General features: G+C 44.2%; 1 protein-coding gene across 5 annotated transcripts in view; it reads left to right on the plus strand.

Annotated features, from left to right (window-relative positions):
- The window catches only part of BMPER (BMP binding endothelial regulator), a 279909-nt gene that overhangs the window by 167781 nt on the left and 90167 nt on the right, over nucleotides 1–21961 (plus strand). For 3 of the 5 annotated variants that reach the window (XM_002713750.6, XM_089315504.1, XM_089315505.1), the window contains one exon: nucleotides 17039–17368. The exons of 1 other annotated variant lie outside the window; for it this stretch is intronic. In XM_002713750.6, coding sequence (XP_002713796.2) covers nucleotides 17039–17368 — 330 coding nt within the window. The remainder of the gene's footprint in view (nucleotides 1–17038; nucleotides 17369–21961) is intronic. One more of the 5 variants, XR_016222615.1, reaches the window with a different exon arrangement.

Here is a 21961-nt window from a genome sequence, read left to right on the forward strand (position 1 = left end):
TCCTCCTCAAATCCCTATGGCTTTGAGGTAATCTTCTGAAGTGCTTCATTGAAAGAGGGGGTATTAGTAATGTCACTGTCAAGTTAGTTCCAATATATGATAAGCAGGATTGACAAAACCATGAAGTCTCTTAGAATGTTTCTTATTCTCTGAGCCGGTCAGACTTAGAGAGGGCGGTTTGATGGCAGTTGACAACAGCTTTCACATGGGAAAGGTTTGTTTCTTTCACTTATCTAAAATCAGAGTTTATATTACTAAGAGATAGTTCAGACTCTCTTTTTATTTAGTCCATTGGCTAGCGTTTTTGAACAATAGATATGTAGGGTCATTAATACAAACATACACACATGTATTTAAATGTAAATTATATATGTAAGTATATATAAAAGGGCACTTGACAGTGTTCATGGAAACATGGATTAAGAGATTAATTTGGTGGAAAAATATTTTTTTAAAGATTTATTTATTTGCTTGAAAGGCAGAGTTACAAAGAGACAGAGAGAGGGTGGGAGAGAGGGAGGGGGAGATGTCTTCCATCCACTGGTTCATTCCCCGAGATGGCCACAACGGCTGAGCTGCGCCGATCCGAAGCCAGGAGCTTCCTCCAGGTCTCCCATGCTGGTGCAGGGGTCCAGGGACTTAGGCCAACTTCTACTGCTTTCCCAGGCCATAGCAGAGAGCTGGAATGAAAGTGGAACATCCAGGACTTGAACCAGCACCCACATAGAATGCCGACACCACAGGCGGCAGCTTTATCTGCTACGCCACACTGTCAGCCCCGCAAAAATATTTTGAAATCCATGCATCTAAAGGGCCTTCAAAAAGTTCATGAAAAATGCATATAGTGAAAAAGCTACGTGGGGACTTCCCACATTTTTCTTCAGCCAAATAAACTTAAATCCATTTCCATGAACTTTTTGAAATACCTTTGTGCTATTATATGTATTAGATTATAATATTTTTAGAGACAGCTATTAAGCAGCTGTACAGTAGACAAAATGTTGGTTGAATTAATTAAAATTACAGATTTAATAAAAGAGGTTTCCTCTGAAGTTGATGAGTTCATTAAAAAAAAAAAGGAGGCCAATGAAGTATGACTTAGTGGCATCCAGGAATAAGGCAGGAAGAAGAATTAGCTATGATTAAAACACCAGCTGATTCAAAGACATGTTTATAAAGCATTGCATATAATGACCCTCCCAGAGACCCCCTGAGGAAACTGTGTTTATGGGTGATTCAGAGGCTGCCTCCAGCTTCATTGCTTCCTGGATGAGCAGAGTGGAATCTGCACTGAGCAAGTTTTCCTCTGTGGCCACGTCAGTGGAGATGGCTGCATTTCTCTGTGAAGTGTCTCCTGCTGAAGCGAAAGCTGTTCTCCTGGGGACTTCCACTGTTTCCCCGTTAATCCTTTCAGTTTGCATGAGCACAGACACAGGGCCTCTGCCCATCAGGGTGTCAAGCAGGATCCCTGCTTATCAGCTTCATAAAACATGCAGCTGGCCTGGTGCAGAAACAGCCCAAGTCTTGACTTCTCTGACTTTGTGTCACTGGAATGAAGGCACTGATTGAGATAGTGAGAGAAAAACTGCTTCATTATTAGTTTATCCAGTTTGAGCTGACTTTCTGTATCTAGAAGACGGGTGACTTAACAGGGAAAAAATGAAAATAAAACAAGGAAAAGAAGGACAGAAGGATGAATATACAGCTTTGAACAGACAGCAGTAAGTATTGTATTGTTGTGAGCATGTGTATGAGCCATGCCTTGTGTTCCAGAGAGAGGCAGTTGGCAGGAGATCAGCCACCCAGCTGGAGGGGCACCCAGAGGCCGTGGACTCTGCACCTGCGTGGAGCAGGTCAGAGCTGGAAGAACCCAGGCATGTGGTTCTCCATCCAAATCTCAATTATATCATCAGATGGCTGTGTCTCAATTTCGTCTGGTGTTCTTTCCATCTGTTTACTCTCTCACTCTCCAGCACTTCTTCCATCACTGCTGTAAAACATTCTATTTGGCAAGGCTCATTTGTTCAGGCTGAGTTAGGAGATGGGATGACTTCCAGTGCTTTAGACAATGCCCAGATTCTCATAACACATGCAGGTAGGCTTATTCTGATGTCCTTTAGCTGTGACCTAAGGACCTCCTACTTTGAAATTCCTTTGTCATTATATCCAGAACCCAGAGCAGACCTCTGGGCTTGGTTTTTCCTCCTTTGCCAATTAGAAAAATTCTTCTGATATATGAGTTTCTAGAGTAGAGGAACCAAGGTTGAAACTACAAACTAAGGCTAAAGTTTTCTACAAACAAAAATGGCTGACTTATAACTTATTGAAACACATACTCTCTATCTCTCTCCTCCCTCCCTGTCTCTCTCTCTCACTCTCACTCTCTCTCTCTCTCTCTCTCTTGCACATGCTCCATAAGGTTACTGCAAAGTTTTAAGTTCAGTGTCATTCACAGTTGGTCAGCTGTTCTGTGTTGGGAGGGCAAGGGCTGGCTTGTACATTGTAGGCTGTTAAGCTGCATCCGTGGCCTCCATCCAGGGAAAACCAGTAGCATCCTCCTCAAAGTTGTGACAACGAAAACGTCTCCAGACATTATCACATGTGCTCTGGGGGGCAAACTTGGCCAGTTGGCAATTTTGGTTGGGAATCCCAGGCATGCAAACAAGGAAAATAGCCTAAGGGAATGCAGAAATAAACATCCATGATGCTAGTAGTATTAACCAGTCCATCAAAATTGGAGGAAAATAAATCCTCTTAAAAATCAGACCTGAAGAAAGTATGAAAAGCATTGCTGTCTTTTAATAGCATGGGGCTTTCTCTTTCTCCATTTCCAACAGAAAAAAATTCAATTTGGTTTGGATGATTTATTTAAAATAAAATATTTGAAGTGAGCTAAACAAACTTCATAAAGCTTTCATGCAAGCACTGTTTCTTGCCAAGGTATGAGGCTGTAGCCTCAAGCAAGCCTCCCTTTGCCGGGGCTGAGCTGGGTGCCAAGAAGGCCACTTGGTTGTGTGTAGCAGTTGGTTGCTGTGAAATGCCATTTTCATTGTGTGCTGGCAAAGCGTAGGGGGAATCTTGATCTAAGCATCCAACAGAGACCTGAATCAGATAAAGTTGTGGCTGGCAGAGTGTCTGTTTTCAGGCCTGGAAATAATACTTCTTGTCAAAGTTTTCATTGATAAGAGATGGGTAGGTGGGATGTGTGGGCTATGTGGAGAGAGGGAAAGAAGGAGGGAGAGAGAAGCCAGAAACACACACACACACACACATGCATACACACGAGAGAAGAGGAGAGAGAGAGAGAGAGAGAGAGAGGAGAGACTGATTATAAGAGGGAATTTAATCTGCAAAACCAGAGGCTAAACACAGCCAGGTGTGAATGCCCAGCCCTAGTCTCACAGACTCATTGAGCCATCCCTGTGGCTACATCCTCAGAATGTACCATCAGAACCCCAACCTAAAACCAAAGTTCACGGCTATGTAACACAGAGGCGGAGAGGGTCTACTGAGCAAAGATGTACTTGTCAGTGAAATAACCTCTACTATTTGTCCCTAAGTAACAGGAAATATCAAATATCAGCCACGCAGGGTGCGAGCAGGCCCACGGTTGCCAGGTGACTGTGCACCCCGCGGGTTAGTTTCCAGCTGTGCGTGGTGCTGCCGAGCCTGCTCTCTGAGGGCCTCCTTGCCCTGTCCGGTGCCTGCTGGGAGCACCTACCGCAGCGGGCAGAATTTGCCCAGCTAGTTTTGGCACCTTGCATTAATGCCCCCCTGGGTGCCTGCAGGTATCTCCAATTAAGCAGGGAGTAGAACAGCATTTTCATTTATTCCCCTGAAAAAAAAAAAACATAATGAAACAGCGACCTTGGGGCCTACTTAATGAGAAATCTCCTCTGACAGAGGTTCCGCAAATTAGTAATTCTGTGTTTGAGCAAGGCTTTTGGCCTCTCAGACTGTAAGCAACTCCAGGTCCCTTAACCCCAAGAGTCTGTCCTGAACTCAGGAAAGCAAAGAAATCTGAAACCAGAGCTCAAATGCTTGTAGAATAAGAATGTGTGGTGTTGATTTTAGCTCTGCCAAGGAGGTGCTAAGCTAAGTGGCCACCGGAGTTTCTGCTAGAGTGTCTGGAGTTGGGTCTGACACCGTTCCCAAGGTTTGGCAGTGTGCAGCAGTGGCAGGAAAACCTGGCTGTGCCACACGCGTGGCTGGGAGATCCCACCTGTGAAGTGGTGTCAGAGGAATCTGAGGAAATCAATTTTTTTTTTCTGTTTTATATGCTGTTCTATGCTAAGGGATGCTGTCACTTTAAATTTTCTGGCTGCACATTGGTGCGTAGTTGAAGGAGCAGACTGAATTTATTAGGGATCATCTTTTCTCTGCCACCTACTGTCAGTTCCTACAGGGTCTTAATACTTAGTAAGTAGTGCTTGAAAATGACTCGGTAAGCTAGTATTTGATTAGTTAACAGTTATCATCGTCATATTATTGCCATCACCATCATCATCACCACCATCATGAGATGACAGTAACAGTAACAATAGTAACAGTAGTAGCCACAACTAATATTTATTTAGCTTCTGCTACATGTCCCAACACACAGGGGTTGTTGCATTTGATTCTCAACAGCCATTTCGTGGCCAGCTAATGTCATGAATTCCACTTCTCCATTGAGCATGCTGATGCCTAGAGGTTAAAAAGGCTGCTCTAGGTGAGTGGTAGAGGCTGACTTCCTGCCAGGATCACTTCCCTTGGTTTCCTTGCCATTTTGTGCAGTTGGACAACCAGGGGCAGTTAAGGGGAAGAGATGGTCTGGAGGGCTTTGCAACCTGAGGAGTTGGAGATCGGACAAGGGCAGTAAGAGTTAACAGCGTCTCCCCCCCCTCCCCCCCCCCCGACCCCTGGGAGAAATGGAGACTCAAGGGCTCAGGTTTGCTTCTGCCAGGCACCACCATCACCCTTCTGTCAGGAGCAGAGAAGGGGCAGTTGCTGTACTGTGAGCTCACGGACCATTCAGATTGGCTGGATTTTTCATGTCTATTCATTTTTCTAGATTTTTTTTTTCTCTTTCTGGCACCTCGGGGTTGAGGTTTTTCCAGGGGCAAGTGAAGAACTATGTACATTTTCTTACTTTAGAACATTAAAGTACAAAGTTAAATGCTTGAAAGGACTGACTGTAATTTCCACCAAGAATGAGAGAAAGCGAAGTTGCTGCATCTCCAGAGCTCATCACCATGTTAGCATCGTGGGACCGCACAGGTGCCAGTGAATGAAGTTTCCCCAGGGTGTCAGCCCTCTCACTTCTCAGGTGAGCAACCTGAAGCTCTCAGCGGTACCAGCTGGAAGAGCTGCCGTGAGAACGTGCATCTTTTTTTAAACCTCCTGATTCTGTTTTCAGTCTTTGATTCTCCCTGGATTTTTACTTGGGAGCGTTATTTTTATTACGGGTACACTATTATGAAGTCATACAAGTAAAAGTTACTTTCTAGCCTAATTTTGAAAGAATATATTGTGTAAATGAAGAGATATTTAAATTCTTTATTAGACATCTGATACTTCTTAGACAAGGCTGCCATCTTGAATCTCAAGAAAGATACAAGTACCCAATTTTGGCTAAAGGTCCTTTGACCAAAACTCCTTAGTGATGATACATCTAAATGACAAATGAACAATTCAGACCCTAAACTATGAAACTGAGAACTGTACTGTGGAATACTCCATATAATAAATTACGCATCACTGTATGCACAGCAGAGGCAGATTTATTCCTCTCTGGAGGTCACATTTCCTATGAGCAAAATAAGAACAAAGATCGCTACTTCTGCTGCCACTACAATTGCTCCTATTACTAGCAGTGATTTATTGAATGTTAGTCCGTGTCAGGCATTGTGATAAATGCTATCCAAGTATTCTGCCATCTAATTCTCATGATACTTCTGTGAAGTAGAAACTATTATCTCCATTTTACAAAAAAGAGATCAGAGGGTCAGAGAAATTAAATAGTGTGCAGTTAGCCAATACCTTGGTAGGGTCTGTGAAACCCCAGAGCCAAAACTTCTACACACTATTCTGTGTTCTCTGTTGATTATATTTTATCCATTTTGGAGGTTTGCCTCCAAACATACATGAGGATTGCCAACTTCTTCCCTTTTCTTTTTAATTTATTTGAGAGGCAGAGATACAGAGAGAGAAGGAGAGAGAGATATCTTCTGTCTGCTGGTTTACTCCCCAGATGGGTACAACGGCTAGGGCTAGGCCAGGCCAGGGTGAAGCCAGGAGCTTCCTCTGAATCTCCCACATGGGTGGCAGGGGCCCAAGGTGTTAGGTCATCCTCCACTGCTTTCCCAGGCAGTGGGAAAAGGGAAGTGGAGCAGCTGAGACATGAACCAGTGGCCATATGAGATGCTGTGGGAGGTGGCTTAATGCTCTACACCATTGTGCTGGCCCCAAACTTCTTCCTTTTGTATGTGACTAGAGGCTTCTATTTGAAAGAAATTGTATTTGCCCTCCTTGAGAACTTTATCTATATTTATGAGGTCACCTTAACCTCCTCAGTCTCTCAGGTCATAATACTTTAGTTCTAACCTTTGCTGCAAGGATAGGGAAATGACTCATTAGCTATGCTAGTGTTTCCCTTTGATGTGAAATCAGCCTATGTGAAAGCTAGCTCTCTGTCTCATCACAATCCCCCCTTGGTTAGCGCTGTGTGCTCTGAAGCATCGTTCCAGTCTTCCACAGTGCCCTTGCCTATCTCTCTTCAGCCACACGCCTTTTCTACTTGGCTTCTTGCCTTTTTGTCTTGAAACCTCGCAGCTCCACCTCCATGGAACCCCTTCTGTGGTTACTTTGTTATTATGGTTTCAGATTTGCCTGACCTGTGAAGTCCCTAACATATCACTTCTTGACAAGATGCTAATATGGTGGATTTGGGGAGAGCCCATTCTCCAGTTGCTAACAGTTGCTACCTTTGACTCACCAAATTATCTGAGCTGGGAGTTGGATGGAGGGGTTAATGGCTGTTTACAACCCCTATTTGTTGACTGAATTCTGGCACTTCCATTACCCCAGCTGCACAGGTTTTGAGTCTTAATGTGATTTCTCATACTTTTGGCATTTCTCTCCCATGTTGCTAATCAGTCATCAAGTCTGGTTGGTTGTTTCTTCATGTTGTTTTTCTAATAAACAATTTCCTTCCCATTCCCACAGCAGCCATACTCTCATCCTATTGCCTGTAAGTAACCTCTGTCTTTCGCTCTCAGCCCTTGTTGCATGCCACTGTCAGAACCCAAGCTTGGCTCTCCTTGGGACCTACATCAGTTTCCTGCACTGGGTTTTCACAGCGTTTCCCAAAGTTTGTTTTATAGAACACTAGAGCTGAGGGATGGTAATAAGTGATATTTTTAAAGCAAAGTTCTGTGATTAAATAGATTAGGGAAATACCAGGTCAAGTAAACTTAAGTGTGTTTCCTCGAGCAGAATTCTCAGAGTCCTTTATTTGCCAAAGCACTTGGTAAACTTTCGGGACCGTGATGGAGTATAGAACGCCTCCCAAACTAATTTGAGCTGCAGAGCTTTTAAAATTTCTACTTACTTTGGCAGAGCCAACGGGAGGATTGATGTTTCGTAGGAAACGCGTTTAGAAATGTTGGTTCTTTGGAATACATTTGAACTTCTCAGGCTGGCCATAAATCTCAGTGCAATTTATTTAGACAACTTGGGTGCCTCACATCTCCTGTAGCAACTTCCTGCTATGGTCAGATTGGTCTCCTGCTTTTCTTGTACAAGCTTCCCTTTTTTTCCCCTCCTGTATTTGTGACTCTATTAACATTTGTTATTTGACCTCAAAGTTTATTCCATTTTAGCTCCCAAGCTAAATTCTATATATCTTTTAAAAACTCATTCAATTCACGTAGTCTTTTCAACAAACCTACTCTTTTTATGTCTCCTGTAGTCTTATCCAGCCTTACCTCAGCCAGTAGTGGGTTTCAATTTGCTGAATTTGCATAGCAATTATAATAATAATAATACTGGTAATGACTATTCTCTGAGCATCTATTATATTCTTGGTTCCTTTTCAATGCTATTTTTGTCTTTATAACCATCCTACAAGACAGTTATTCTTAGTTCCATTTTATAGGTGAACAGACTGCAATTAAGTAAGTAGATTGTGCATGATTTTAAGTCACTACATGAAAAGACCAAGATTCAAACACTCTTCAGAGTAATACAGTCAATGTTTGCAAAAACTTAGGTGCCCTGAAAGTCAGAAGAAGGTTAACCTGGGCGTGTGAAACCCATCTCTAGCCAAGTCTGCAACTCTGCTGTGTGATATAAAGAGAGGAGACTTTTGAGGCCAGGACTTGTATGGTGAGAGAGGCAAAAATGTTTATTCTATAGCAAGTTTGTATTAACATTTGAAGGGCTTTTAGCATCCTGGAAGGTGTTTTGGAGGACACAGATCCAAAGTTCAGATGATCCTGAGCTCAGTAACTTGTAGTTGGGAAGATGAAATAAGAGAACCATATGGTATTTGTAGTTTATAATTAACTTCGAGATAAGTGTTTTACATCTGAACTTCAAAAACTTCTAGCAGGTCACTGATCATCCTCGGGACAGGTCTATGAAGCTCTCAGTTTGAGAGGATGCATTCATGTCTATCTGTGGGAAAAGAGTATGGATTTGTTTCTTCAAGTTCTCAAAGAGCTGTGGTGTAGCTCTAAGTGTAAGCATCAGGTCACAGTGAGGAAGGCGTTGGTGTTGGAGCCAAGCTCATGGCTGAGAACTCAAGGTAATGATGTACGGTGTGCAGAGATGTAATGAGGATGAGAGGAATATCGCAAGTACATAAAGCATCTGACATGTTACCCAGCAGAAACTAGTTACTTTACAGTAGTCCTTTTGGCTGTTACCAAGTGTGTAAGTTTCCAGTGGCTGCTGCAACAAATCACCATAAGTGTAGTAGTGTGGGGAGCAACTGGGAGCAACTCGGACTAGACTAAGTTACTGGAATTAAGACTTATTCTATGCATCTGCTCTCCCACAATATGGCGCTGGGAGAGAAGAAAACAGCTTCTACACAGCTGCCTCCAGTTCAGCCAATAAACTGTAGGACTTGCTCCTGATTGGAGGAGAGCAGCGTACTCGGCGTGTGGGCAGCCGAGTTGGGATTGGCAGAGGAGGACTATAAAGGAGGAGAGAGACGGCATGCACCAGGAACATCTAAGGGGAACATCTAAGGGGAACGCCTGTGCAGCCCCCGAGAGAGCCGGCCGGCGGTGTGCCGCTCCCCGCGGAAGTGGGGAATGTGGCCAGGGGGAACCGCCCTTCCACGGAGGTGGAAGGGATAGTAGCCAACCCGGGAAGAACCAGCAGCAAACCCGGGAAGGGCCGAGCAGACGAAAGAACAGCGCAGGGTCCTGTGTCGTTCCTCCACGAAGAGGGGGAGCGACATAATGGTGCCGTGACTCGGATATGAAGCCTAGGCAGGGCTTAGTGTCGTTCCTCCACGAAGAGGGGGAGCGACATAGTAGACTAGAACACACCTTGGAGGTCAGAAGTCTGAAGTGGGTCTTCATGGCTAACACAAGATGCTGGCAGACCGTCTTCCTTCTGGAGGTTTTAGGGAAGAATTGCCACCTTTTTCCGCTTCCAGGGTCTGCCCACATTCCTTGGCTGCTCTCCCCTCCTCCATCTCTCAGTGCAGCAATGGCAGGTTGAGGGTTTCACACCACAGCACTGGGCCACTCATGTTCTTGCCTTCCTCTGTCACTTGTCAGGACCCATGTGAATACATTCATTCTGCTCAGATTGTCTAAGCTAAGCTCCATATCTCAAGGTCAGCTGATTAGAAACCTTAACTCCATCTGTGAACTAATTCTTTCTTGCCACATGACTATTATGTTCACAGGGTTCTGGGCATTAGGGTGTGGACCTCTTTGGGGGGCCATGAGTCTGTGTTCCACACTTGGTCATATTGGGAACTAAAACTAAGTTCTTTTCTAATGGAGTTCTTACTCTGATTTGGATTTTTGTCTCTGAGAATACTTTTCAGAAGGGTTGGTGAAGAAATCGGCTTTCCTACTGCTACCCACATGAGTATGTAAGTTCATGGGTTTGAATTTCTCATCAGGCTCTTGTGGCACCAGGAATAGCTCCCCTGTAATATTTCTGACTTTTCAGATGTTTTCCTGATCCAGATGGCCCTCCCTACCCCCCATTCTGCATCTGCAGATTCAGTTAACTGCAGATCAAAAGAACTTAAGGGGCTAGCATTGTTTTCAACAGATTAATCTGTGGCTTCTGATGCCATCATCCCAGATCTTGGTGCTGATTCCAATCCTGTCTATTCTTCTGTTGATGGAGCTCCCTGCTCATTCACCTAGAGAGGCAGTGGGTGATGGTTTAAGTACTGGACCTCTGCCACCCATGTGGAAGACCAGGATGGAATTCCTGGCTGCTGGCTTCAGCCCGATTCAGACCTGTCTGTCGCAGCCATTTAGGGAGTGAACCAGTGACTAGGAGACTCATAGTCTCATTCATTCATTCATTCATTCTCTCTCTCTCTCTTTCTCTCTCTCTGTCTGTCTCTATCCTGTTCAAATAATAAATTTTAAAAATATTGAAGTAAATGTTTTTAAAAATTCTTGATATGTGCAGACTTTTTCTTGCCACTGTCCTCTTGAGTAATAGATTACACAGATTTATATTGTATTAGGTGTTATAAGTAACTATGAGAGGATTTAAATATAAGGGAGGATATGCATTGATTAAATACAAAGACTGTATAAATTTAAATAAGGGACTTTAGGGTCCGCAGACTTTGGAATCTGGAAGGGCAGTGTCCTGGCACCAATCGCCCACATAGACTTGAGGACTGCTGTAATCTCTTTGTTTTGAAAACATTTGTTAACCATTCAATTAATTGATCTTGCAGTATTCTTTGGTCACCTGGCATATGGGCCATTATACTTACCTATTTTAGTAATTTCAGGGTGGGCATTTATATTTTCTGACCAAATTATATTATTTCTTTTAAAACGATTTATATATTCATTAGAAAGAAGAGAATGAGAAAGAACAAGTGAGCAAGAAAGAGATTTTCCATCTGTTGGTTCACTGTCTAAATGGTCACAACAGCCAGGGCTCAGCCAGGCTGGAACCAGGAGCCAGGAACTCCATCTGGTCTCTCACATGGATGGCAACAACTCAAGTACTTGAACATCATCCTCTGCTTTGTAGGCACATTATCAGGGAGCTGGATGGGAAGTGGAATTGCTGAGACTTGAACCAGCAATCTCGGATATGGGATGTGGGATCTCAAGTGGAAACAGCCCATCGTGCCACAACTCTGGCCCTCCTACTCAAATTATATTCTTCACCCATTTGTTCAGCGGATATTTACTGATGCCGGATATGTATTGCATCAGACATTGAGGCAAGCAATATATTACAATATATTACAAATATATTTAGGTCCTCCCCAATATAAGGCATTGTGCCAGCATGAAAAGTGTATGTAAAATTCAGCTGGGTCAAAGGCCTGATTGAGGTGCTAAGGATACATCCTAACTATAAGCTAAGATAGAAAGTGACTCATCCTAAGCAGGCTATGGCTTTGGTGACTATATTTTTGACCTCCAAATGAAAAAAAACATAGGATGACTGTAGGATAGAGTATTCAAAATTGAGTCGGTAGTCAGTTTTGCTTTTGGAATTTAGAGGAAAAAGATGGCTTTGCATTGCCTAAGTCATCGGGGATGTTGCTGTGGGGAGCTGGCATTGGAACCAGAAGCTGTGAACCATGGGGAAGTGTTGGTCGGGTCCAGACTGCTGTGTGAACCAAGGTGAAAGGCAGGAAGGCACTGGGCTACACTCGGGAGGCCCTGGAACAGCAGCCATGGCTAAGATCTAAATTCATTTTGGATTAGATCTTGAAGTTAGGAGTTGTATCCTTTGCTTGCTCATTTGTTTAAAGTTGATGAGTGAAAGGGGCTACAGAAAATGTATGAAAACAATTTATGCACTTAATAGAATACCTATGCAACTTTAATCAGTTTGTCATAGGCCATTCAGTTACTGTTGCTGGTGGATCATAGAATGGTGACAAGAGACCCGCTGCTCCTTTCCCCGCCACCACCATCCACCCTAACACAGTAGCAGCCTGTGAGCTGGATTTCAGAAGCCAAGCGTGTGAAAGCTTAGTGGCACCCAGTGCCACCTGGCGGAGCATCCCTTGGCCTTCAGGCATCTTGTGGAGTGGCGTCTATGCGTGGCCCCTCCACGCATGGCTAAGACTCTCGCATGGAGAAGGGGGTCCTTCTGGGTCACACCATTTCCTCTTCCTTCTGGACAATTCCATCAGCATTCAGATGAAGCCTCAACTGAGAGCAGAAGGGCTCATGTCACTGGCAGTGTTTCTAACCCCAGCGTTTCCTGATTCTTGACCCAAACCTGGTATCATCATGTTTCTTACCTCTCTGGGAATCCCAGGAGCACCTGCATGACAGGGACTCCAGAGTTGGAGAGGTTGGAAGCTGTGTTTGCTATTTGACATGCTTCCTCATGGTTTGAACCCAACTCTTGCAAATGTGCTGGATCCCTGGGTGGCAGGGTCTGGTGAGTTGCGGAAACCTTCCTCTTCACAGAAGTTTTGGACTGAGGTCCGAAGTTCCCTCCTGTCCTTTCAAAGTCAAACGTATTTGAAAGACTGGAGAAACCTTAGGACATGTTAAGTGACAAATAGGCAGTGAAATTTCATGTACAAGATTATCTTTTGTTAAAATAAATACACACACTTAAAATCATAAATAGTGGCTACTTCCTGGTGTCAGAGCCACAGATAATGCTGGAAAAAAATTTTAGGAAAATGTATTAGAGTATGTGAACACTCCCATTCACTGGTTCACTCCTCAGATACCCACAGCAGGCTGGGACTGAGCCCGAGGCCACAGCTGGGGAGTCAATCCAGGTCTCCCACCTGGGTGGCAGGAGCCCAGCTACATGAGTGTCGCTGCTGCCTCCCAGGGTCTGCATTAGCAAGAAGCTGGAGTCAGGAGCTCAAACCAGGCGTCCAACTCAGGCCTCTGACACTGGATGCAAGCGTCCCAACCAGTATCTGACCCACCAGTTCAAATGCGCACCCCGATACTTCCTAAAAATTCCTTATGCAGGGAATTGTGGGAGAGGGGATTAGGATCTATTCAGTTTTTCTTATTTTCTTAATAACCTGGAATTGTATAATTTTCCCTTAATTTTGTTTGACAGATGTTTTGAGAATAATCACTGCTCTCAGAAGAAAAACATTTAGTTAGAATAAATATATCCATGGCAGAAATAAACGTACCCGATGTGGTTAAGAGCAAAATGCTGGAACCCTATTTATGGAGGCAGCATGCCTCCTTTAATTCTCATAGTAATCTTATTAAAAGATGCAACATAACAGAGACGTATCTTAATTTGGGATTTTTTTTAACCGTTTAAAGCAAATCTTCTAAATCCAAAAGTATATTTAGTCATTTTAAACAATGCAATGTAAATAATAACGTAAATACACATGAACATCAAAGAGGAAAAGAAAGGCCACACATAATTCCATTGCCTAAGAGGGGGAAAAAAAAAACACACCCTTCATGTTTGGCCCCCATACATTTGTGATCTTATTTTTGCCGCTGCACCCAAGCATTTGAGTATGTATGTTCAAAATGAACCAAAATAAAAATCAGATCTCATGACATTGACTTCGGGACTTTAGAAAATGTCCCCTCAGTGGTAAGGCGGCATTGATCTCTGCCCGTGGAAATAAGGATGGATTTCGGATGCTGTGTTTATGTTGTGCTTCCCCTAGCCCTCCCCCAGCCCCCTGCCAGGGCGCCCAGCCTTCCAGGGAAGTATCTCTGGACATCTGGACGGCTTGGAAGGCAGCTTGCTTCACTGGGTTTGCTGGCAAAAAATTATCTGAGGATACAGTGTTCATTTCCATCCCCTAAGGATTCTCTAGGCTTTTTCCTTCTCAGTTCGGCAGATTTTTGTAACCCTGACATTCTCGCTTTCAGACCTCTCCAGCGCACGTGTTCTCTGTTCCTGCAGGATCTGGCATAGGGACCTTGAGGTGCCAGGAAAGAGGGCCAAGGTTTCAACATTATTTTAACTTGTAATACAAATGTCTCCCAAATGCAGCACATAATTCTCAGGCAACTCCAGAGTCGTGAAATTTTGTTGGCCTCATCTAGATCGCTGTCACACAGAAAAATCATCCTGATTTCCAAACCCTTCTGTTCCACAAGTTAGGGCCTCTTGAAAAATATCTTTCCTGACAGCCCGGTTCACACATGATTTCCCTCGCCTGGGTCTCCCCGGACGTCCCTCATTGCTTCCTGCCGCGCTATGAGCAAGCTTAGGCTTCCCCAGGGCAACTGCAGGCCATAGATTTTTCTGTTGCCTCTCTGAGGATTTGCTTGGTCACATCATTGGCCAGATCTACAAGTACCCATATTTGGACTCTCACAAAACAAAACAAAAATGAGAACAGAACAAAAACAGAAAAGCATTAGGAAGGAAGAAAAAAAAAGGGGACCAAGAAATAGCCACTGTTGACAGTTTTGGGGTGTCTGTATGTGTGTGTGTGTGTGTCTGTTTATTTAACATAGTTAAGAGTATCCTGTACATGAAATTTGGTGTCCTATTTTTGGCTTAATATGTCGTAATCACTTCCTTAGACAAGAGTGTTAATCACAAACTATTCCGATAACTAGATAAAGTGCTTAGCAGTGTGTTTCATGTTATGAGCAAAACTGAACATGCATTTTGTGATCCATGACCAGTAGGCATGTAGAAGAGTGTTGGGGAGTGTAGTGAACTCTTGGCCAATGTTTGCTGTTCCTGTTGCACTGATGAAGATTCTGCTGAGGTTGTCAGGACATCAGGAGAAGTAGTGTGTGGTCCCTGGAGCAGAGAGAAGTTTGGCACAGTAGAATGTAGGCAGCAGGTGTGGGCATTCCCTGTGCCTGCTCACAGCTGAGACAAAACTCCCTCAGTGGTGTAATTTCAGTCTCTTTGGTGATGCCTTGGCCTTTCCAAGCTGAGGACCATCTGTTACAAGCTCAAAAGCTCAGTGGCCTTGATTGGGTCTGTGCTTTCTTGCAGTGTAGGTGCAGTTGAGAACCTGAACCATCTTGCCCTTGAATTTGATGCATTGGTTGTTCAGGTTAATACCTGGTCCTTTTGTGGCATATAGGTAGGATTAAGATAAACTCACTTTCCTCATGCCACGTGGGCCATCCCAAGCTACCTTGCTCCTTGTCAACTTTAAAACAACATTTTCATGCCAGGGGAGATTCCATTTGTTGGGAAAGGAGGGAAATGTGTGAAAGGATAATTTGAAAGTAGTTATATGGAGAAAGGACTGGGGAATGGAGTATATGGAGAGGTTGGATAGGGGAATACTCGTGGGGGAGTTATGGAATTAGAAAAGTAGGGGCTGGGTATAAAGTGAGGCAACAGATAGGATAAACTTGGAGCCACAAAGAAAGGCGACCAAGACAAGACACAAAGGAACAGAAGTGGAGGGCAAATTCCACTGTCACTACCATCTCTCTGCCATCCTTCTCCCTGGGCGGTGCCTTTTATAGATTCTTTACAGTGTTTGCTAATTGAAACTCTCTGCATACTAAAAGCTATCTCTTTATTTCTTGTCTTTATCAAATATTGACAAGGAAAACTGATTTAGCAGTAATTTATCACATTCCAAATACATGTGATTTGTATGGAGTCAGATGAAATTAACTTGTGAAATGACATAATGTCTTATAACATAAGAGGACATTACTCTGCAAACACTTTTTGGAAATGAAAAACAAATGTTTGCATTGGATCCCAATGGTCCTATCAGGTTGGTTATCACATCCTTCCTCTGTCTCAACTCCATCATTCCCTTAGATATTCACAGCAATTACTTATATAGCCTTCTGATATTCTTGACCTAGCGTTTTTATTGTGGTTATTATTCTTAGCCTGGCCATTATTCTGTGTTGACTTGAAATTGCTCTTTTTATTACAGTTCTTTCATCATTTGGTCCAATTTCTCCAAATGAATTCCTCATTTCCTGGTTGCTCATGACTCCTTGAAAGGAGATAAAATATCCTTACATAGAAAACTAAGCCTTTGCCAAAACTGGTTTTCAAAAGAGAAACACTATTTAATTTTCTATCCAAGTCTTTGAGATGCCCCAAAGTTGTAAAAGTTTCCCTTGATCTCCTAAATATTTGAATTAGTAATATTTTGGAATGATGAATTCATTGGAGTTTCTTAAATGTGCTAAATGAAGAGTTTTGCCATTTTAGGATATTCAACATTTGATTTTGGTGCATAGGTCAAAATACAGGAAGCCCGTATTTCTAGAAAACATGTAAAGACTATCTGTAAATATTATCTTTATCAGTAGTTTGTTTCCTGACACCATTAAACATGTGTCTGTTTGGAAATTCCATTTATTTGTCCTTAGTAAATATACGAGTGTTTAATATTATACTTGAGTGTTGAGTAGCATAGTTTCCTTTAAGACCATGAGTAACATTTGGAATGTTATTCTTCAAATGTTTTGAAATCATTGGGTGGACATAATACTAATGGTCCTGCTGTTTTGTCAATTACCTCACTGCCATTTATTTACTTAATTACCTTGCTCTTGGTTACGTAGGTTGTGTAGTAAGAACAATTCTTAGTTATCTTATTTCAAGACATCTGATTTCTTCATCCCTTTCATTAAGATCACAGAAGCCTACGAAGGCTACAAAACAGAGATGCTTTAAGCATTCACAGGTGCTTAAAATAAATTATATATATAACAGCACCAGAAGTATTATATGAGCACTCTAGGAGGTTTGGCGCAAACTCTCAGAGAAGCTCATTTCCCTTAGCGAGTCTCTGCCGAGCCCCTCCCTTCCCCAGCAGGTGCCCCCGTAGGGTTATGGCAGGACCTCTGTTGTCTCTCTGAGTCCTTCTCGGTTTGTGACCCTGCTTTTGTCTCTCACTCACCCGCAGAGCCCGGCGTCTGCACGGTATTCGGAGATCCCCACTACAACACTTTTGACGGCCGGACATTTAACTTTCAGGGGACCTGTCAGTACGTTTTGACGAAAGACTGCTCCTCCCCCGCCTCGCCCTTCCAGGTGCTGGTGAAGAACGACGCCCGGCGAACCCGCTCCTTCTCATGGACCAAGGCAGTGGAGCTGGTGCTGGGCGAGAGCACCCTGAGCCTGCAGCAGCACCTCACCGTGCGCTGGAACGGCTCCCGCGTGGCGCTCCCCTGCCGCGCGCCGCACTTCCACGTGGACCTGGACGGCTACCTCCTAAAAGTGACCACTCGAGCAGGTGGGGCTGACCTGGCCTCCTGCTTACACTTGCCTCCCTCAGGCACCCAGCGAACGCAGGGGAGATGAGCTTTCTCTGCGTAGGAAGTGCCCCTTCCTACAGGCTGTAGGCCTTGCCTCCTCCCCGCGCCCAGGGGAAAGAACATCCCAGAGAGGCAAGAAAATAGCTGGGGATATTTGCACCACTTGGCGTCTTGCCACTGGACGCCGGTCACACCAGTCTGGCAATCTTCCCACATCCAGAGCTGTCCAGGCTTCTTCTAAACATAGCAGTGGGACCACACTCCAAAGTCTCCTGCAAGTTTGCTTGCGGTTTTAGGTTGTCCGTGTCCAGCAGCTTGGAATTGGCTCTGTCCCTCTGAGGTCAGCCAGTTACGTGCACTTTCAAATCCACTAGAAAGAGCGTTTCTCTGTTAGTGTCTGTCCAAAAGAGGGGACGGACCCTCAAAAGGAAAACGCTTAGCATCAGTTGTACCTGAATGTCCACAGCGGCAGAGCTGGTTCTTGCAGACTCCTGCTGGGCCCCTGGGTGGCTGCATCCTGCCTGGTTGTCCTGTGCCGAGAAGCACTCTTGATGCTGGGGAAGGATGCTTATCCACGTTGGTGGTCAGGATCATTGTCTTCTCCTGGAGGGCATTTCAAATGCTTGCTTTCAACAGAAGGGCATTGGGCACGTGGAGCTGGCTGCTGAGGCCTTTTCTCAACACCCCATGTTGCCTTAGGGCCCCTGGACTCTGCGTTGCTACTCCGTGAACAGACATTCCCCACCCCCTCCCCGAGCCCAAGTAGTTCATGACTGCTAGTGTTCCATGCAGCGCAGTTCCTTGTCTGTCAGGTGCCACCTTGTCTGTTAGATACTAGATAACTAGATTAGTGAATACTAATAGATAACTAGATTAGTGATACTAGATAATTAGATTAGTGAATTTAACTCTACTAGTTCTTTGAAGTAGAACTTAGCTTTTGAATATCAGCCCAGAGAGCATATTCAGCTCATTTGCACATTTTATCTCTTCACATGTGCTTCCTTTCATGCTACCTTTGGTTAGTACATATTGTTTACCAGTTGGACGTCTCCTCCTATCTCTGTTTCTTTATGCTACTTTTTGGAAATTAATGTATTTCTTTCCCATTGAGAATCTAACAGGAAAAAAAAAGCATCGATTGAATTACACTTTGTTTAGGTAATATGCATCCCAAAGGATACATTCAATATAGCAGGGACTTTTGAGGGTCTACACAGAATATTTTTTTTTCTGTATCTTCAGAACCCTGGAAATTGTTTCAATCCAAGCCAAAATACATTTTGATAAATTGATGTGCGTGCCAGCTTAGCTAAACAAAGGCAGGAGGCCAAGGAGAGCCCTGAGAGCGTTCAGTTCGGGAGTACAGCGTGGTTTCTGCGAGACAGTGTTAAGGATTAATGCCCTGGAACATTCTGTAAAGGGGCAGACACTCTCATTCTTCACTTCACAGATGTGAAGAGCCCTACTCATTCAGCTTTATGGAGATCAGTCCTGCTCAGCAGACTCAGATACCTGTATCCAGAAGGTGTGTCGCTCTGCAGATGTAGGCCCCAGCTCGTTCCCTTGAAGGAGGCAGTCTTTTTTTGGCTCCATATGAAATGTGCACGAGATGACCCCTTTATTACACAGCACTAATTAGAAGCACCTTGCCTGTCTATTTGCAAGCCAGCTCAACACAATAGAGCCTACTGATATGGAAATTATTAGTCAGCCACAGCCCAGCTCTCAAAGGAACCCCGGGTACTAGAAGATTACTAACAGCCTAGGAGGTTCCACGACTGTTCCATTCACACATGGCAAAACCTGATGGAGTAAGTGTCCTCTTCATAAGAATTTCGCATCCTGAAACTGAGCAAAAGGACAAGGCTGCTAAGAAGATAATAATAGGTCCCAAGTACCATAATTAGCTTAGTGAATTTAAGTCGGCGAGGCCTTGCACCTGAGTTTTACGGTTTCTTTCCTGTTTCTGTCTCTCCTTCCATGGTACGAGTCATTTTTATGACACCTTTCCTGCACAGCTGAACAATTTTCTGCAGTGCTCGGCTCACACCAGCCGTCCACTTCTGAGGGAAGAGCTGTATTCCTCTGGGCACTAAGCTTACTTTGTGCTTATCCTTTGAACAAAACAATGCCACCTCCAGACAATAGTGCTCTCCTCCCTGGTTTAGCCATCTCGATTTGAACTGCCCCTTAGGAATATTTTCTTTTTATCACCTATTGATTGTCTATTTAAAATACCACAGTATTTCCTTTGAGTGTGCTTCTTCCATAGAGTTCTCTTTTATTTCCGAAGCTCATGTGATCAAAGGGTGCTTTCTTCAGTACCGCAGCTTGAATCAAGCCTGCAGCTGGAAGCGGGGACCGGGGAGGAATGGCTCTTTGCCGCTGCGGTTTATGGACTCAGCACTTAGGTGATGCGTTCATTTGGCTGAGTAGCACAGGTGGCCATGCAGTTTGGGTGGAATTGGGCTACTGCTGCTGACCTGATGACAACTGCCTAGAACAAAGCCTAGGAGCTGGAGAGCATGGTCCATCCCCATTGCACCCCCAACCCTGACTCTTGGTGCATAGCAAGGAATTTAAAAATATTTCTGTAAGGTGTCCAGCGCATCACAAATCTTCCCAGGCAGATGAATCAATTAATTCATAAGCTTTTTATTGGGATTCTGCTCCTGGGCGAGGTTCACTGGTCCCAACAGAGCGGGGGGGGGGGGGGGGGGGGGCGGGGAAGTTGCGCATCAGAGGTTGGGAGGGCTCCTTTTATAGATACAGGGTGTGGGGGTTAAAGGTTGAGGCAGGTCTGATCCTCATTGGTTGACCTTTAGGCACCCTTGGGGACTTGACAAGGACTTCTCTTCCCTGGAAGTGCGGGTAGGGACTCTCCATTCCCAGAAGTATAGGCCTTTTCTCCTTGCTGATCCCAAAGCTACCAATTTCCTTTCTGCCATCTGTTTGCTTCATTAGCTCTACCTGGAAGAGTCACATCAGAGCCACCTGAGAGCATTCCCATGTGGGGGAACACAGCTTTTTATTTTATCTTTGGTAGAGCTTCGCACTTGAGGACAGATACTGCCCTGCTTTTGTTTTGCATACACAATCTGAACAGAAAAACCATCCATTTTTATACCTCACTGTAGTCTACAGATTTTACATTTTTCTCCCCTTTAAATGTATAGCAGCACTAAGGACGATAACAATCAGAAAACAAAACAGAGGGACACAACATCCGTACAACAAAAGAGCAACTACACAAACAAGGACCAAAAGCCCGATGAGTGGTCTGGAGCCAGGTCATGCGTTTGAAGGGTGAAGAACAAGTTGGTAAACCATTCACTGGTGAGAAGGGAAAATTGGAAGGCTCTTCGCAAAGTGGAAGGAATGTGGCTGCTGCTCGCATCCCAGATGGGACATGTGCTTCAGCTTTAGGCTCCTGATGCTGCCAGTGATTTTACCCCACTTCCCAGGGAGAGAGTTGGGAAACTCTTCCCAGCTGCAGAAAGGACTCTTGCGGCCCCTCCAACACTTCCATGGCGTTTTCATCTCGTAAGATGCCTCTTTGAAAGAACAGCCCCCTCAATTACAGTTTATTAGTTTCTTTGCTTTTCACTGCTGGAATCTGCTTTGCATGGATTTTACTCACATACAGGGTGAAAAGATTCATGCAAACATACATGGAAATGATGTGGTTATAGACAGAAGGCATCTGCAGTTGAGTAAGTCCTCCTTCTACATTAGGAAGCCTTGTGTTGGTCTGTGGAAATACTCATAGTATAATAAAGAGAAAGAATGCAGAGCGAATTGCAAGTAATTCTCTTGTTTCGGGGACAGTGTTTTATGAATGGGATGTCATGAGTTTTGAGAAGAGTTTACTGAACATACAGCAGGCCCACATCTTCCCAAGTGTGTGTGGACCCCCCTTCCCACTGCCAAGAAACTGTAGTGATTAGCTTGTTCACTGTGAGTTCAATTCCCATGAACTCAGTTGCCCAGAGTCTCACATTTGTTATCATTGTCAGTCATGACAGTGGAACTCTCGGGTGTAAATCCTCAGCCACTTGTGGCACTTGGAAGAAAGTATTTGCCTGCTGTCTAGGAAAGAAGTTTCTAGTTTGGAAAATTTTGCAACATGGAAAAATCTTTGGAATTCTGCTCCAAGAGTAGACTTTGTATGGAATTGATTCCCCCCTCCCCCCCATCTCTCTTGCTGGGAAACTGTGTGGTTACAGGCTTGCGAGGTCGAGTGTCTTCCATACCTTTGAGAGTGTATTACAAATCATGTTATAGCTTGCTTGTCTTCTTTCAATATGGTGATTTCATTGTCTTAACTAGCATGAAATTTACAATTTGCTTGGCTCCACAGGGTCCGTGTATGAGTGTTCCAAGGCTAATTCATCCATTTATTAAGCACGTGCTGTGTGCCAGATAGTGTGTTATGTGACGGGTATGAAGAAGGAGAAACTGCTGTGTGTGATAGTTGTGGTTGTACATGTTGTCAGAGACCCACACCGGACATCAGTCTTGTGTGTGGGGATTTTAGCAGTATGTCCCTTCTCTCATTACCTGGTCTC

The sequence above is a fragment of the Oryctolagus cuniculus genome, chromosome 16 (assembly GCF_051225735.1).
Source record: "Oryctolagus cuniculus isolate XC-2025 breed Fujian yellow rabbit chromosome 16, ASM5122573v1, whole genome shotgun sequence".
In the NCBI taxonomy this organism is placed as follows: Eukaryota; Metazoa; Chordata; class Mammalia; order Lagomorpha; family Leporidae; genus Oryctolagus; species Oryctolagus cuniculus.